Genomic DNA, 16,064 nt, shown 5'->3' with positions numbered 1-16,064 from the left:
AAAAGGTGGCTACTTTGAAGAACCAGAATATAAGACATATTTTCAGTTGTTTCACACTTTTTTGTTAAGTATATAATTCCACATGTGTTAATTCATAGTTTTGATGCCTTCAGTGTGAATGTACAATTTTCATAGTCATGAAAATACAGAAAAATCTTTAAATGAGAACTTTTGGTCTGTACTGTATTAGTACTAATAATGTCTATCACTCACAAGGCTCACACACCTTAGGCTATGGATTCTTTTAGAACATTCAAGGTTCAACTTGTTAAAGTTTTATACTTTAATACAAAAAAAGGGTCAGTGCTTACAGTAAGAAAAAGTTATAAAAAAATGATAATAAAAAGACATACAACTTATGCAAAACAGTATAAAAATAAAAGGGAAAGCTCTTTATTAAAGTTTGAGTTCGTGACGCCACCTGTGGTGTTTGGTCAGTGGGAACCGACGCTGCTTAAACGGGTCCTCTGGGGTGATGTTATGGCAGCTAGATGGTATAACTTCCCACAGGTGAAGTAGGTCTCCAGGGCTCCCGGTGAATAGATGGAGGATGGTGAGTGGTGCAGTAAAGGACGAAGGACACAGTTGTGCAGTCTTTTACCTGGTTTACTGGAGGCTTCAGGCATCCGCAGTCCAGGGTACCAGATCACAGGTACAGGCAGGGTCCGGCCGGCTTGGAAGTGAATTCAGAGTCCCCTTTACCAGGTGGAGTTAGAAGACTTCCTATTAGCGTGGTGATGTTGTAATCCCTTACTGCCTATGGCTTTTGGCAAGGTCCTCACAATTCTCTCTGTCCTCCATGAAGGTTAGGACACAAACCCGTATGACAGGTGACTTGAGCCTTTTCACAGGGTCTCTATCACGACCCGGGCTCTATGTGCCACTGTGTCTCCTGGGTATTAGGGCAGACAGGTGATATGTAATCCAGCTGTCCTGCCGGTTTCTGCAGTGCCTCCTAGAGTCCGACACGACCTCGGTCTTCCGGCTACCGGAATCTGCGCTTGGCCAGGGAGGTAGTCCAAACGCTGCTATTCTCCCCTGATGTCTCTCTCCTGTGCTCCACTCTCCTGCACACTCACTAACACTGTTCTTCCTTCGGTATCTCTCAATGCTGGAGCTGCAGCAACTCTGGCTGCATGGCCCCAAACACGGCTCTCTGCCTCAGACTGCTCCAGTCTGCTGTCTGGCACTAACTACTCACTTTCCTGCCAGACCATAATGTATTTATAGGGGAGATCCCTTAATCCGTGTTCAGAGCTCCCCTTTCTGGCCTGGAGTGTGAACATGTTGTGAGCATTGTGTTTACCTGGTGAAAGAGATCCTTCATCGCTTCCTAGCGTGACATCACTCTCCCCGTGAGCAAAGCAATGCCACTGTAACAACCAGGACCCTGGGGTGTTACACTCACACAGCAGCTTGTTTGCAAAGTGCACAATCTAACACTGCCCCTCACTACAGCTGCATCCGGTCCCTACAGTAATCGGAGCAGAATGGCGTCGGTACTTGTGATCTAGCCTTTATACAGGCCCGGTCATGTGGTGCAGGGCTGTGATGATACCGGAAGTGCCCACAGTCTAAAAGCTTTTTGATTGCCTGCGCTGCAGCCTTTCAAAAAACTTTATTGGGCGTTCGAGCCTGAGCAGAAAACCGGACATCCTGTTAAAAGTCCATGTTCGGGGTTCGTTACTGGACACTAGGTGTCTGGTATGAGCCAGGAACTTTATATATCGGAGTCCTCCCATCCCTAAATGTATCTTTCATCTGCTGCACTAAGCTTCCATGACTGACTACAGCATATATGGTCTTCCACATTGCCCATTTCTCAGTATCCTCAATGATAAGAATTACAGGCAGATACTTATCCGTCATGTAATACCATCAGGGAGGCATCTGATCAGCTCCAAATTTATTCTGCAGCTAGACAATGACCCCAAATATCCAGCCGTTGTCAATGAGAACATCGAGTGTGTGTGGGATCACATGAAGAGACAAAAGGATTTTGTTCTTCAATATGTTTAGAGCAACCCCCATGAATTCAGAAGGGGGTCACTCCAAATATTGATTTGATGTCTGTAAAGCCTTGTAAGGAGAAAATGGAGCACTCACCAGTCACCACTGTGCGTTAAAGTGAAGAGACAGTTTCAGGCACATTGTCTTCACAATCAATAAAGCTTCTTTTAATGTGCAGTGCTGAGGGCCCCATTTTCTGCTTACATTACAATTGGACTATTTCTTGGGGAGCGCCATCAATACGGTTAATCAGATGAGGAATCTAGTTATCTTCATATTTTCTGTTTTAATGCATACAGTGTGAATGAAAGCAGTGCTGGATCCTTGGTTTTTTTAGGACTAGTGATGTATGTAAAGGGCTGTAGAACTAATGGCTCTATATACTGTAAGTGAGTAAAATAAATAAATACATTTTTATTTTTTAGCATTTTTTTCCACACCCGCCTAAAACATTTGCACAACAATGTGTATGTGCGTGCAGGGACGGATATACCATTGGCACAACCTATTCAGCCGCATCGGGGCTTCAAGAGGGGGCCTGCTTCTAGGGCTTCAAGAGGGGGCCTGCTTCTAGGGCTTCAAGAGGGGGCCTCCTTCTAGGGCTTCAAGAGGGGTCCTGCTTCTAGGGCTTCAAGAGGGGTCCTGCTTCTAGGGCTTCAAGAGGGGGCCTGCTTCTAGGTCTTCAAGAGGGGACCTGCTTCTAGGTCTTCAAGAGGGGGCCTGCTTCTAGGGCTTCAAGAGGGGGCCTGCTTCTAGGGCTTCAAGAGGGGGCCTGCTTCTAGGGCTTCAAGAGGGGGCCTCCTTCTAGGGCTTCAAGAGGGGTCCTGCTTCTAGGGCTTCAAGAGGGGTCCTGCTTCTAGGGCTTCAAGAGGGGGCCTGCTTCTAGGTCTTCAAGAGGGGACCTGCTTCTAGGTCTTCAAGAGGGGGCCTGCTTCTAGGGCTTCAAGAGGGGGCCTGCTTCTAGGTCTTCAAGAGGGGACCTGCTTCTAGGGCTTCAAGAGGGGACCTGCTTCTAGGGCTTCAAGAGGGGGCCTGCTTCTAGGGCTTCAAGAGGGGGCCTGCTTCTAGGGCTTCAAGAGGAGTCCTGCTTCTAGGGCTTCAAGAGGGGTCCTGCTTCTAGGGCTTCAAGAGGGGTCCTGCTTCTAGGGCTTCAAGAGGGGGCCTGCTTCTAGGTCTTCAAGAGGGGACCTGCTTCTAGGTCTTCAAGAGGGGGCCTGCTTCTAGGGCTTCAAGAGGGGGCCTGCTTCTAGGGCTTCAAGAGGGGACCTGCTTCTAGGGCTTCAAGAGGGGACCTGCTTCTAGGGCTTCAAGAGGGGGCCTGCTTCTAGGGCTTCAAGAGGGGGCCTGCTTCTAGGTCTTCAAGAGGGGGCCTGCTTCTAGGTCTTCAAGAGGGGACCTGCTTCTAGGTCTTCAAGAGGGGACCTGCTTCTAGGGCTTCAAGAGGGGGCCTGCTTCCAGGGCTTTAAGAGGGGGCCTGCTTCTAGGGCTTCAAGAGGGGGCCTGCTTCTAGGGCTTCAAGAGGGGGCCTGCTTCCAGGGCTTCAAAAGGGGGCCTGCTTCTAGGGCTTCAAGAGGGGGCCTGCTTCTAGGGCTTCAAGAGGGGGCCTGCTTCTAGAGCTTCAAGAGGGGGCCTGCTTCTAGGACTTATGCTTCTAACGCAGGTGGAATTGTGCATTATGACTGGACTGTAAAGGGCCCATATATTGTTCTTGCACAGGGGCCTATTCTGTGTGTGTATTTATATGCAATATACTGTATATACATATATGTAATTATACAAATTTGGCATACCGTAGGGCTTTGTCTGCATCATCCGCCACACTGGAACTGGACAGACTGATGGCATCACTTTCGGACTTTCACAAACAAAACACGGTCAGATTTCTACTTTTATCGTGGGCCTGAAATCGCCTTCTGTTTGAGTGACTTAGAAATGATCAATAATTTTGTCCGCGAGGTCCAGTGTGCGGACAGCCAGCCCGGAGTTGTATGGGGACTCCAGATGTGCAAACATGGCTCCCTTACAATGAACCCTTCACTTTCTGGATTGTACCTGTGAATTGATCATTGCTTCTGACCTCAGAGATGGCGGCTGCTTGTTTGCTATGAACAACATCTTCTCATTTCTCTTGCACCATTGTGGTAAATCTGCTCCATGATATGGCGAGATTCCATCACAATCCCAGTCACCAGTCTGAGGGCAGTTTTCATTTTCCAAGAGTAGAATATGATATAAAGCGGCCTTTGGTTTGGATGCTACAGAAATAAGACACTTTATCTTTTAGACGGTTTTATGGATCTGCCTCATTATTTTTAAAGTGGAATTTTTTTGTTTGTCCTCTTCCCGCCGCACAGTCTCATTTTCACAATTTAACACTAGTCATATTCTTCTGGGAGTAATAGTTGCTTCTCATCAGGAGACTTGCGGTGTAGGATTTCTAGGTCAAGCTCTGATTGACCATTCTACACCTTGTGTCTTTTGGACAGATGGGACAATTGGGTAAATCTGGGTGCCATAGTTTGGGGTAAGGTAAGTTCTTTTACTGTCAGTAGGACTTGTGGTCTGCAGCACTGCCTGTTATTTTGTGGGAACCTTCTGTTATATGCACATGTCACAATTTGTGATACAGCAGGAACACTGGTGACAGACAAGTTTTGGACACTAAGAATCAGAGAACTTGTAAACTTGTGGTTAATATTTGAACTGATAGGTGTGTCCTTAGGGTTTGGATCAGAGACCACCATCTACTTGCCTTGAGTAAATTAAAGAGAAATTATATATTGCTTTAGTATGTAAGGCTATGTGCACACGTTGCGGATTGGTGTGCGGATTTTTCCGCACTGTTTTTGTAAAATCCGAAGGTAAACTGCACTGCGGATTACCCGCAGATTTGCTGCAGATTTACCGCAGTTTTTGTGCGTTTTTTGTGCGGATTCCACCTGCGGTTTTACCCCTGTGGATTCCTATTATGGAGCAGGTGTAAACTGCTGGAGAATCCGCATAAAGAATTAACATGCTCCGAAAAAAACACTTCTGCGTTTCCGTGCGTTTTTTTCCTTAGAATGTGCACTGCAGATTTTGTTTTCCATATGTTTACATGGTACTGTACGTACAACGCATGGAAAACAGCTGCAGATCCACAGAGTCAAATCCGCAACGTGTGCACATAGCCTAACTGTTAAGTGAAATCCAATTTCTGCCTCAGCCATTATGGTCAGTGCAGTGCGGAAAGTCAATCCGGAATTGTAAACTTCTGATTTTATGATTTGTAAAGCTTCATACTCTTTTAAAAATCACTCGATAGGGTGAGTCTATAACTTCATAGGTGCCTGATGGTGCGTACTCATGAGATTCCATCAAGGGCATCCTGCAGAATGATAATGAGAGAGTAATATGGGATCGATTTCTTAACAATGGATTCAGTGCGTACATGTTGGAAGTAGATTAGTTATTGACTAGGCCATATAGTGGATAGATTTTTTGGACAAATTTTTAAGTGCTGCACATTTGGCACAATGTGATCCAGCAAGGGCTATGTCACCTCTCCACAGTACCACAGTCCAAGTTCCTTGCCATCAAAGGAGCAAAAGTGTCTATAGAAGTGGCATGTGCTGCAAAATACTGTTGTACTTGGAATACTTAATTTGCCACAAAGAGAAGATGAGAAATATTACCATTGAGTTATTTATTGTGTGTTGTGCCCTTTCTATAGATGTCTCTTGCACAGCAGCAGCCTGAGAACTCCATACTAGGGAGCTCAAACGTGGGGTCTGAAGCTGAAGAAGCCTTGGATTCAGCTCCAAGATCCAATGAGGCATCCATAAACACTGGAGCTCCAGATGACGGAAGTTCTGTGTTGCCCAGTGTTGGAGTAATGCAAGAAGGTTCTGCTGCACAGGACAGACGTCCAGAAGAAACGTCCCCCTCCAAATATGCCGAACCTGATGGGAAACGGGACCTGGACTCCATGTTGGTGAAATTTCAGTTTGGTCTCAAACAACAAGGAATAGAAACACAACCGAAAGGTCTGTGTGAAAGCTGCCAGCGACCCATAGCAGGACAGGTAACCATTAGGGATTGTAGTCTAACCTTAGCTCTTAGCTTCATTACACAGGCTGATTACCAAGAACCAGTGTTCATAGGAATGCTTGTATCCTGATTATTGGCCTTTCTAAACAAGCCACCAATTGCCTGACCCCTCAAAAAAACATTGTTTTTAGCAGCTCTTCATCCTATGTGAGCAGTATGTGTTGCCAAGAACTATGATATTGTGTGCTTTTAGAGCAGTCATACCATTGATCAGTCAGTGCTGATGGAAGTGCAGTTAGTCTGTCTAAACCGGACATTAAAGGGAATCTGCTACCAGAACCCAGAAAAGACAACCGGGAATAAGGAGTGTATAGAACAATAAACAAGATTTATTAATACATGCATAAAAAATTAATTAAAAATGGACGCAAGCAAAAAATAGCAACACACTGTAGGTTCTATATTCAATAGCATTTGACAAAGTGGGTGAGTAAATCACATGCACACTAGCTGAACACACATAATGAAAGGTATATTTCTAAAGTGATCAATTACATGGCATTATAACAACACCAGTAAAAATAATGCTAGGCAACGTGCCTTTGTTGCATTCAGCTAGAAGTGTATGTAATCACAAGATAATATATAATAAGGAGGAGGCTGCAAATTATGTTTAGGTACAGATATAATTATATGTACAGTACAGATCAAAAGTTTGGACACACATTCTCATTTAAAGATTTTTCTGTATTTTCATGACTATGAAAATTGTACATTCACATTGAAGGTATCAAAACTATGAATTAACACATGTGGAATTATATACTTAACAAAAAAGTGTGAAACAACTGAAATTATGTCTTATATTCTAGGTTCTTCAAAGTAGCCACCTTTTGCTTTGATGACTGCTTTGCACACTCTTGGCATTCTCTTGATGAGCTTCAAGAGGTAGTCACCGGGAATGGTTTTCACTTCACAGGTGTGCCCGGTCAGGTTTAATAAGTGGGATTTCTTGCATTATAAATGGGGTTGGGACCATCAGTTGTGTTGAGCAGAAGTCTGGTGGATACACAGCTGATAGTCCTACTGAATAGACTGTTAGAATTTGTATTATGGCAAGAAAAAAGCAGCTAAGTAAAGAAAAACGAGTGGCCATCATTACTTTAAGAAATGAAGGTCAGTCAGTCCGAAAAATTGGGAAAACTTTGAAAGTGTCCCCAAGTGTAGTGGCAAAAACCATCAAGAACTACAAAGAAACTGGCTCACATGAGGACCGCCCCAGGAAAGGAAGACCAAGAGTCACCTCTGCTTCTGAGGATAAGTTTATCCGAGTCACCAATCTCAGAAATCGCAGGTTTACAGCAGCTCAGATTAGAGACCAGGTCAATGCCACACAGAGTTCTAGCAGCAGACACATCTCTACAACAACTGTTAAGATGAGACTTTGTGCAGCAGGCCTTCATGGTAAAATAGCTGCTAGGAAACCACTGCTAAGGACAGGCAGCAAGCAGAGGAGACTTGTTTGGGCTAAAGAACACAAGGAGTGGACATTAGACCAGTGGAAATCTGTGCTTTGGTCTGATGAGTCCAAATTTGAGATCTTTGGTTCCAACCACCGTGTCTTTGTGCGACGCAGAAAAGGTGTACGGATGGACTCTACATGCCTGTTTCCCACCGTAAAGCATGGAGGAGGAGGTGTGATGGTGTGGGGGTGCTTTGCTGGTGACACTGTTGGGGATTTATTCAAAATTGAAGGCATACTGAACCAGCATGGCTACCACAGCATCTTGCAGCGGCATACTATTCCATTCGGTTTGCATTTAGTTGGACCATCATTTATTTTTCAACAGGACAATGACACCTCCAGGCTGTGTAAGGGCTATTTGACCAAGAAGGAGAGTGATGGGGTGCTACGCCAGATGACCTGGCCTCCACAGTCACCAGACCTGAACCCAATTGAGATGGTTTGGGGTGAGCTGGACTGCAGAGTGAAGGCAAAAGGGCCAACAAGTGCTAATCATCTCTGGGAACTCCTTCAAGATTGTTGGAAGACCATTCCCGGTGACTACCTCTTGAAGCTCATCAAGACAATGCCAAGGGTGTGCAAAGCAGTCATCAAAGCAAAAGGTGGCTACTTTGAAGAACCTAGAATATAAGACATATTTTCAGTTGTTTCACACTTTTTTGTTAACCCCTTAAGCCCCGAGGGTGGTTTGCACGTTAATGACCGGGCCAATTTTTACAATTCTGACCACTGTCCCTTTATGAGGTTATAACTCTGGAACACTTTAACGTATCTTGGCGATTCTGACATTGTTTTCTCGTGAGATATTGTCCTTCATGTTAGTGGTAAAATTTATTAGATATAACTTGTGTTTACTTGTGAAAAAAACGGAAATTTGGCGAAAATTTAGAAAATTTCGCAATTTTCCAACTTTTAATTTTTATGCCCTTAAATCACAGAGATATGTCACGCAAAATACTTAATAAGTAACATTTCCCACAAGTCTACTTTACATCAGCACAATTTTGGAACCAAAATTTTTTCTTGTTAGGGAGTTATAAGGGTTAAAAGTTGACCAGAAATTTCTCATTTTTACAACACCATTTTTTTTTAGGGACCACATCTCATTTGAAGTCATTTTGAGGGATCTATATGATAGAAAATACCCAAGTGTGACACCATTCTAAAAACTGCACCCCTCAAGGTGCTCAAAACCACATACAAGAAGTTTATTAACCCTTCAGGTGTTTCACAGGAATTTTTGGAATTTTTAAATAAAAATGAACATTTAACTTTTTTTCACACAAAATTTATTTCAGCTCCAATTTGCTTTATTTTACCAAGGGTAACAGGAGAAAATGGACCCCAAAAGTTGTTGTACAATTTGTCCTGAGTACGCTGATACACCATATGTGGGGGTAAACCACTGTTTGGGTGCATGGCAGAGCTCGGAAGGAAAGGAGCACCATTTGACTTTTCAATGCAAAATTGACTGGAATTGAGATGGGACGCCATGTTGCGTTTGGAGAGCCCTGTTATGATCCTTAGTGGTTGAGGATCATAAATTACTCCAGCTAAGTAACAAACATAGGACAAGCTCTAGGGAGGTGGCAAACTGGACTGACCGCAAATCTGAACCTATCCAAACACACTAGAAGTAGCCGGTGAACGTGCCTAAAAATCCTAGACGTCTCGAGCCAGCCTGAGGAACTAACTACCCCTAGAGAGAAAGAAAGACCTCTCTTGCCTCCAGAGAAATAATCCCCAAAGATATAGAAGCCCCCAACAAATAATAACGGTGAGGTAAGAGGAAGGCACATACACAGGGGTGAAAGCAGATTCAGCAAATGAGGCCCACTAATACTAGATAGCAGAAAACAGAAAAGGGAATCTATGCGGTCAGTAAAAAACCCTTACAAAATATCCACTCTGAGATTTCAAGAACCCCCGCACCAACTAACGGTGTGGGGGGAGAAACTCAGTCCCCTAGAGCAACCAGAAAGCGAGGAAATCACATTTTAGCAAACTGGACAAGAAACATGATGAATGAAAATGAACAAACAAAAACATAGCTTGTCTTGGAAAGACTGGGAGCAAGGTAGTCACAAGGAATCTGAAGAGCACTGAATACATTGATAGCAGGCAAGGAACTGAGTATCCAGGTGAGCTAAATAGGAAACCAACCAAGGATAACGAACCAGCTGATGCAGCCACCTGCAGAAAGACAACACTACACAGTACCGCTTGTGACCACTAGAGGGAGCCCAAAAATAGAGTTCACAACACATTTGGCCCCGATAGCGCCATGTGAAGGTCAGCTTTTATGATTGTACAGCTGAGATGATTTGAAAGGCTGGGGCAATTAGGGAACTACATAAGGGATGTATTTTATAGGAAGTGGTAAGATCTCTAATAGCAGGACGTGCCAGGCTATTGAGGATACGCTTGCCACTGCAAGGATCCTCAGGGGACATTTTGGCTACTACCCCCTGATGAACCCATCATTCGGAGGAGGAAACGCGTTGGGATGATGTTATAACCCTAGGGGCATTAACTAGTCTTACACTAGGGGACCGCTCTTGTTAGGGCGGCAGCCATGCAGGGGCACGACAATAAAGGGTAATGACAGAATATCCCCCCGCCTATATAATTCTGTTCTCTCCCCCTCTATCGGTTGACTATTTGGGATAAATGGATCCTTTGACCCTATGAGAAGTTATCTAATGGGGACAAAGGAAGGACAATTCTGGTGAGATCGCATCAGTTTTCCTATTTGAGCACTGATGATTTTGAGCACTTGCACTTTAATTGGTGATTTGAATGTCTATGCATGATGGCATTTGGCCTTTTATTTATGCAATATATTAAAGGTTACGTTTTATTTTAGGATTACCTACTCTGCTGCTATTACTGAGATAAATTTGGTAAGGTGCTGTGGCTCGGAGTATATCTGAAGCACAGGTTGCTATTATTCGTTTCATTAGATCAGCTTCTCACATGTGGGGAGCAGGCGTGGCAGCTCTTATTTTGAGCATGAGCTGACACTGTTCCTGGGTGACCTCGAGACCATCTTTCGGCCTGCAATCACCATGGAGACCACTGGCATAACGCAATCGCATCGTGTTTTGCCTATGGGAGCACAGAGGGAGCTCCCTCCCTCTGCACTTTTCCGCTGTCAATAGTGACAGCGTAATCACAGAGGATAAATGCCCGCAATGGTTGCTAGCGTGAGTCCACGATCCCATGGTGCCGTATATAAACAGCGTATGTCGGGTAGAGGTTAAAGGCTGCAAAAGACATGAGACTGGGGTGTAGGTTCACATTCTAGCAGGATAATGACCCTAAACATCCTGCCAGAGCTACAATGGATGGTTTAAATCAGAGCATATTCCTATGCGATATGACTCTCTGATTTAAGGGCATAAAAAATTCAAAGTTTGAAAATTGTAAAATTTTCAAGATTTTCGCCAAATTTCATTTTTTTCCACAAATAAACACAACTCATATCGAAGAAATTTTACCACTATCATAAAGTACAATATGTCACGAGAAAACAATCTCAGAATCACCTAACACACAGTCCGTTCTCAGCTGCGGTTATGTCCGCACAGTTCATTAACTGACTTTTGCCAGTGCACACAGTTCCCCATGCTCTGGGTTACCTGCTTAACGGACTGTCTTTTTATTGGTTCTGTCAGTAGTCCAGACCTTCAATAGTTTCCTGGACTTTCAGGAGCTCCAGCCAGCTCCAGTTTCACACATGGCCATCTTCTGCCATGTGGTGCAACCAGGAAGCATATAGGACCTTTAGGACATAACAGGAGCACACCCCCTGGGAGGTATGCAGTTAACCATTCCCACCCATCAGTTTCTGGTTAATCCTTAAATCCAGCCCTTTACTGATATACAGGTTTGTGGGACAACAAGACCCAGCAACCTGTCCTGGATTCAGAATGCAGTAGATCTCTGTCTGTGCGATACATACCTGTTTCTCAGTATACCACTAGTTGGTACATCACAATATATATACACTCACCGGCCACTTTATTAGGTACACCTGTCCAACTTCTTGTTAACACTTAATTTCTAATCAGCCAATCACATGGCGGCAACTCAGTGCATTTAGGCATGTAGACATGGTCAAGACAATCTCCTGCAGTTCAAACCGAGCATCAGTATGGGGAAGAAAGGTGATTTGAGTGCCTTTGAACGTGGCATGGTTGTTGGTGCCAGAAGGGCTGGTCTGAGTATTTCAGAAACTGCTGATCTACTGGGATTTTCACGCACAACCATCTCTAGGGTTTACAGAGAATGGTCCGAAAAAGAAAAAAAATCCAGTGAGCGGCAGTTCTGTGGGCGGAAATGCCTTGTTGATGCCAGAGGTCAGAGGAGAATGGGCAGACTGGTTCGAGCTGATAGAAAGGCAACAGTGACTCAAATCGCCACCCGTTACAACCAAGGTAGGCCTAAGAGCATCTCTGAACGCACAGTGCGTCGAACTTTGAGGCAGATGGGCTACAGCAGCAGAAGACCACACCGGGTACCACTCCTTTCAGCTAAGAACAGGAAACTGAGGCTACAATTTGTACAAGCTCATCGAAATTGGACAGTAGAAGATTGGAAAAACGTTGCTTGGTCTGATGAGTCTCGATTTCTGCTGCGACATTCGGATGGTAGGGTCAGAATTTGGCGTAAACAACATGAAAGCATGGATCCATCCTGCCTTGTATGAAGCATCTTTGGGATGTGCAGCCGACAAATATGCGGCAACTGTGTGATGCCATCATGTCAATATGGACCAAAATCTCTGAGGAATGCTTCCAGCACCTTGTTGAATCTATGCCATGAAGAATTGAGGCAGTTCTGAAGGCAAAAGGGGGTCCAACCCGTTACTAGCATGGTGTACCTAATAAAGTGGCCGGTGAGTGTATATATATCTGTAACTTTGTCGCCATATAAGGAGGGGTCACAGACACATTTCTTACACAGGGGCCCCAAGCTGTCAGTGTCCGCCCCGGTTCAGCTGAATCTAAAGGACCCAAACATCCACGTGTCCGCCCATTCCTAGTTATAACTGTACTCTTCATTCACAGGTGGTGACTGCATTAGGACATAAATGGCACCCTGAACACTTTGTTTGTGCCCACTGTAAGTCACTTATTGGAACTACGAATTTCTTTGAGAAAGAAGGACGTCCATATTGTGAAAGGGATTATTTTTCACTATATGCTCCACGCTGTGCATTGTGTGACCTGCCAATTTTACAGGTAAGACCATATCGATGAACTCTTATGAGATTCTAAACTCATCTACTGTGATACTCAGTAACTGCTGCTTTCCACATCTTTGTCAGGACTCTGAACATTTTTTATTACCTTTTGTGCATTACTGCCCTTTTCCAAGATGGCGTCTTTGGTCTCATGTGCACTGTGTCTTCCTGCTATAAAACTCCACCCAAGCCTTCAGTCTGTGCTAGAGTATTCTGCCTTGCATCCAGCTCCTGACCTCTGGTGACTCCCTGGCTATATACCTGCTCCTGTGAACCTGTGGGGTTATCCTGCTACTCTGCTCTGAGTTCCTGCTGCATACACCAGTTCCAGTAATCCTCCTTCATCTGCTGCTCGTGTTTACTTCCATCTGCATTTGCTGGAAATGTAAGCTGTTTCTGCTCTGCAAGAACCTGAGACTATTACCCAGGCCTCCCTGGTTGAGCTCAGATATTATTTGAACTGCCTTATAAGCATATCTATCTGTGTTTTGGACTAAGCAAGGACTTATTCCTGTCAAGTATCCTCAAGAATAATTGTGCTTCATAGACTTTCTGCGTCATTGCATTTTCCTCTGAAGTTTCTTATAGACTGCTAAGCTGCATTTAATATTTACTCCAAGTGTCGTGGACTTGAGTTTCTCTCTGCACCTGTTTGAATCACCGTGTGATAATATAGACTTTACCACTTATAAAACTGTGTCCTGTAGTTGTCTTGTTCCACGCAAAGAGTCCCCTGAGTTATCCCCTATAATTATTACAATCTTATATTTGAGTACTTTCTTCTTTTCCCTGTTATGTACATGTTCTCCTTGTGCCTTTTCTACTTTTTACATATTCTTTATATGTTCTCCTGGTGCTTTTTTGTCTTTGTCTCCATTCTGTGCATTTTCTCCATGTGCCTTTTCTCCCCATTCTAAATCTAAGATAAAAACAAAATTAGCAAATACCCTACAGTAATATATAAAAAGCAAGAATGCTTGAAAATAACACAAGATACTTAGTTTACATAATTTTGATAAAAAAATAAATAAAAGCCATCTCACTGTGCCACGGTGACCCTATTCGGGATGGTCCTAGCCTCTTGTATTAAAACCTTACCATATGTCAAATGACATAAATGTGAATAAAGGCCGAGCAAGAGAGATCCCGACTAATGGACACCCAGCCCCGAGTAATGGACATAAGAGCATGGCCTCCCTTTATTTTGAGGTGGACATTATTTTTATATAGCTCCCTATGGCTGGATGACCATTAGTTGAATTGGCGGTCGTCACTTGCTCGTCCCTCATTCACATTTATGTCCTTTGACATATGGTAATATTTTAATACTAGAGGTTAGTACCGCACCAAATAGGGTTGCCTTGATGCAGTTGGTGGCTTTTACGTTTTTTATAATCAAAATTATGTTGATCATGTACCCCATGATATTTTCATGTGCTATTGCTATTTATTTACTGTAGGGTGTTTGCTCATTTTGTTTTTATCTTAGGTTTTGTCTAGTTATTGGCAAGTGTAAAGATGCACCTACACATTGCATGCATACCAAATTAAGTTCATATCTTTGTTTTTTTTTCCCTCCATTCTGTACAATGTTCTCCTGGTGCTTTTGCGTCTTTGTCACCGTTCTGTACATGTTCTCCTGATGCTTTTCCTACTTTCCAACATTTCTGTACGTTTTCATTGTGCTTTCCCTACCTTCTTCCCGTTCTGTACATGTTTTGTTCATGTTTTCCTGCTGCTTTTTCCACTTTCTCTTTATTTTGTAGATGTTCTCCTTGTGCTTTTTCTTCTTTCCCACCTTTCTTTACACGTTTTCCTTGGGCTTTTCCTACTTTCTTACTGTTCTGTACATGTTCTTCTGGTCCTTTTTCTACTTTCCCACCTTTCTGTACATATTCTCCTGATGTCTTTCTACTTTTCTTATACTTGAGTGGTCTCTTCATTCTGTAATGTTTTCTTCACATTCCGTAATTTTTTTCTACTCTTTGCTTCTTGTCTTTATTTGGTTGTACCTTGTAATTATCTTTCTATTAATCAGAAGATGTTTCATTCTTCCTATGATTTAGATTTTTTTGTAATATTTTACAGTTTTTCTTAATGCTTTACTCTTTAATTTTTTTTACAGAATTTAGTGACTGCTCTTGGCCAGACCTGGCACCCAGAGCATTTTTGCTGCAAAATCTGCAAAAAAACAATTGGGGAAGAAGGTAAATGCTCTTTATGTAAGACTATGTTCACATTACCATATTTTCAGACATTATTTGTGTGAAGAGGTTACTAAGATGCAACTCGCAGATAGAGATGAGCTGGAAGTACTCAAGTAAGTTATTAATTTTTCTAACAAGGAAATGAAAGTGTTAATTATGGAAACAGTAATTTGCTCAGGGTATCAAGTGACACAATATTAGCAGTAATGGTGATAACAATTTAACAGTTTTAATACCTTATTCAATATTTTATCTAACTATCCCTCAGTATGAAATGTGCTTTAATGTCATTAAACTTTAACGTTCACAGGTGGCACGCACAACGATTGGCCCGTCACTACAATAAGTTCTTCAAGAGTTTTCAATATTATACTGGCACTGACGTGGTCACTGGTATTCCCCACTAGGTCGGAAGTCTTTAGTAGCAAGTCACAAAATACTCTATGTGTGCTCCTCACACTGACCGCTCCCGATCCCTTCTATTGCATGGCCCTGTCTCACCACCTGTACACTGTGTCTATGCTGGAAGTAAAGGACCCGTTGACTCGCATCTCCTGGTCACCACAGGAGACATCCAGCCCTGTACAATGATCAGAGTTCAACCTTCCATGCTCAATTTGTGGCAGCCGCATATCAGGTCTCAACTGGTGAAGACCAGGCTTTGGGTCTTGACTAGTGATGGGCGAGCACTAAAATGCTTGGGTGTTCGTTGCTCGGGTCGAGCAAATTGGAATACTCAGGTACTCGGCCAGAACAATGAGCCCAATGTAAGTCTATGGGAGACCTGAGTATTTTTACCGCGATCCCCCCTGGGGGTCCTTTTAAGGTCTAAAAACGTCTGAAAATTATGGAAACCCTGTTCTAATGAAACAGGGACCTCATGGGGATCACCCCTGGAAGCATTCTTGACTCCTAGTTCACAGCTTTAATTATTTTTTCCGAGATTCATGCCATTTTTCCCGGTTCCACAAAAAACACATTAAAACGAAACCAAAACGTTTTTTTCTGGGAAATATGTCAAGGTACATCCTTTGCAGGTTAATGA

General features: G+C 43.4%; 1 protein-coding gene across 2 annotated transcripts in view; it reads left to right on the top strand.

Annotated features, from left to right (window-relative positions):
- TGFB1I1 (transforming growth factor beta 1 induced transcript 1) overlaps nucleotides 1-16,064 on the top strand; it is a 233,928-nt gene that overhangs the window by 83,398 nt on the left and 134,466 nt on the right. For both annotated transcript variants that reach the window (XM_077273569.1, XM_077273570.1), the window contains exons 7-10: nucleotides 3,806-3,884; nucleotides 5,723-6,073; nucleotides 12,637-12,810; nucleotides 14,938-15,019. In XM_077273569.1, the coding sequence (XP_077129684.1) occupies nucleotides 3,806-3,884; nucleotides 5,723-6,073; nucleotides 12,637-12,810; nucleotides 14,938-15,019 (686 nt within the window). The remainder of the gene's footprint in view (nucleotides 1-3,805; nucleotides 3,885-5,722; nucleotides 6,074-12,636; nucleotides 12,811-14,937; nucleotides 15,020-16,064) is intronic.

This window comes from Ranitomeya variabilis, chromosome 7 (genome assembly GCF_051348905.1).
Source record: "Ranitomeya variabilis isolate aRanVar5 chromosome 7, aRanVar5.hap1, whole genome shotgun sequence".
Classification (NCBI taxonomy): domain Eukaryota; kingdom Metazoa; phylum Chordata; class Amphibia; order Anura; family Dendrobatidae; genus Ranitomeya; species Ranitomeya variabilis.
The sequence above is the reverse complement of the archived record's forward strand: the minus strand, read 5'-3'. Positions and strand labels throughout refer to the sequence as shown.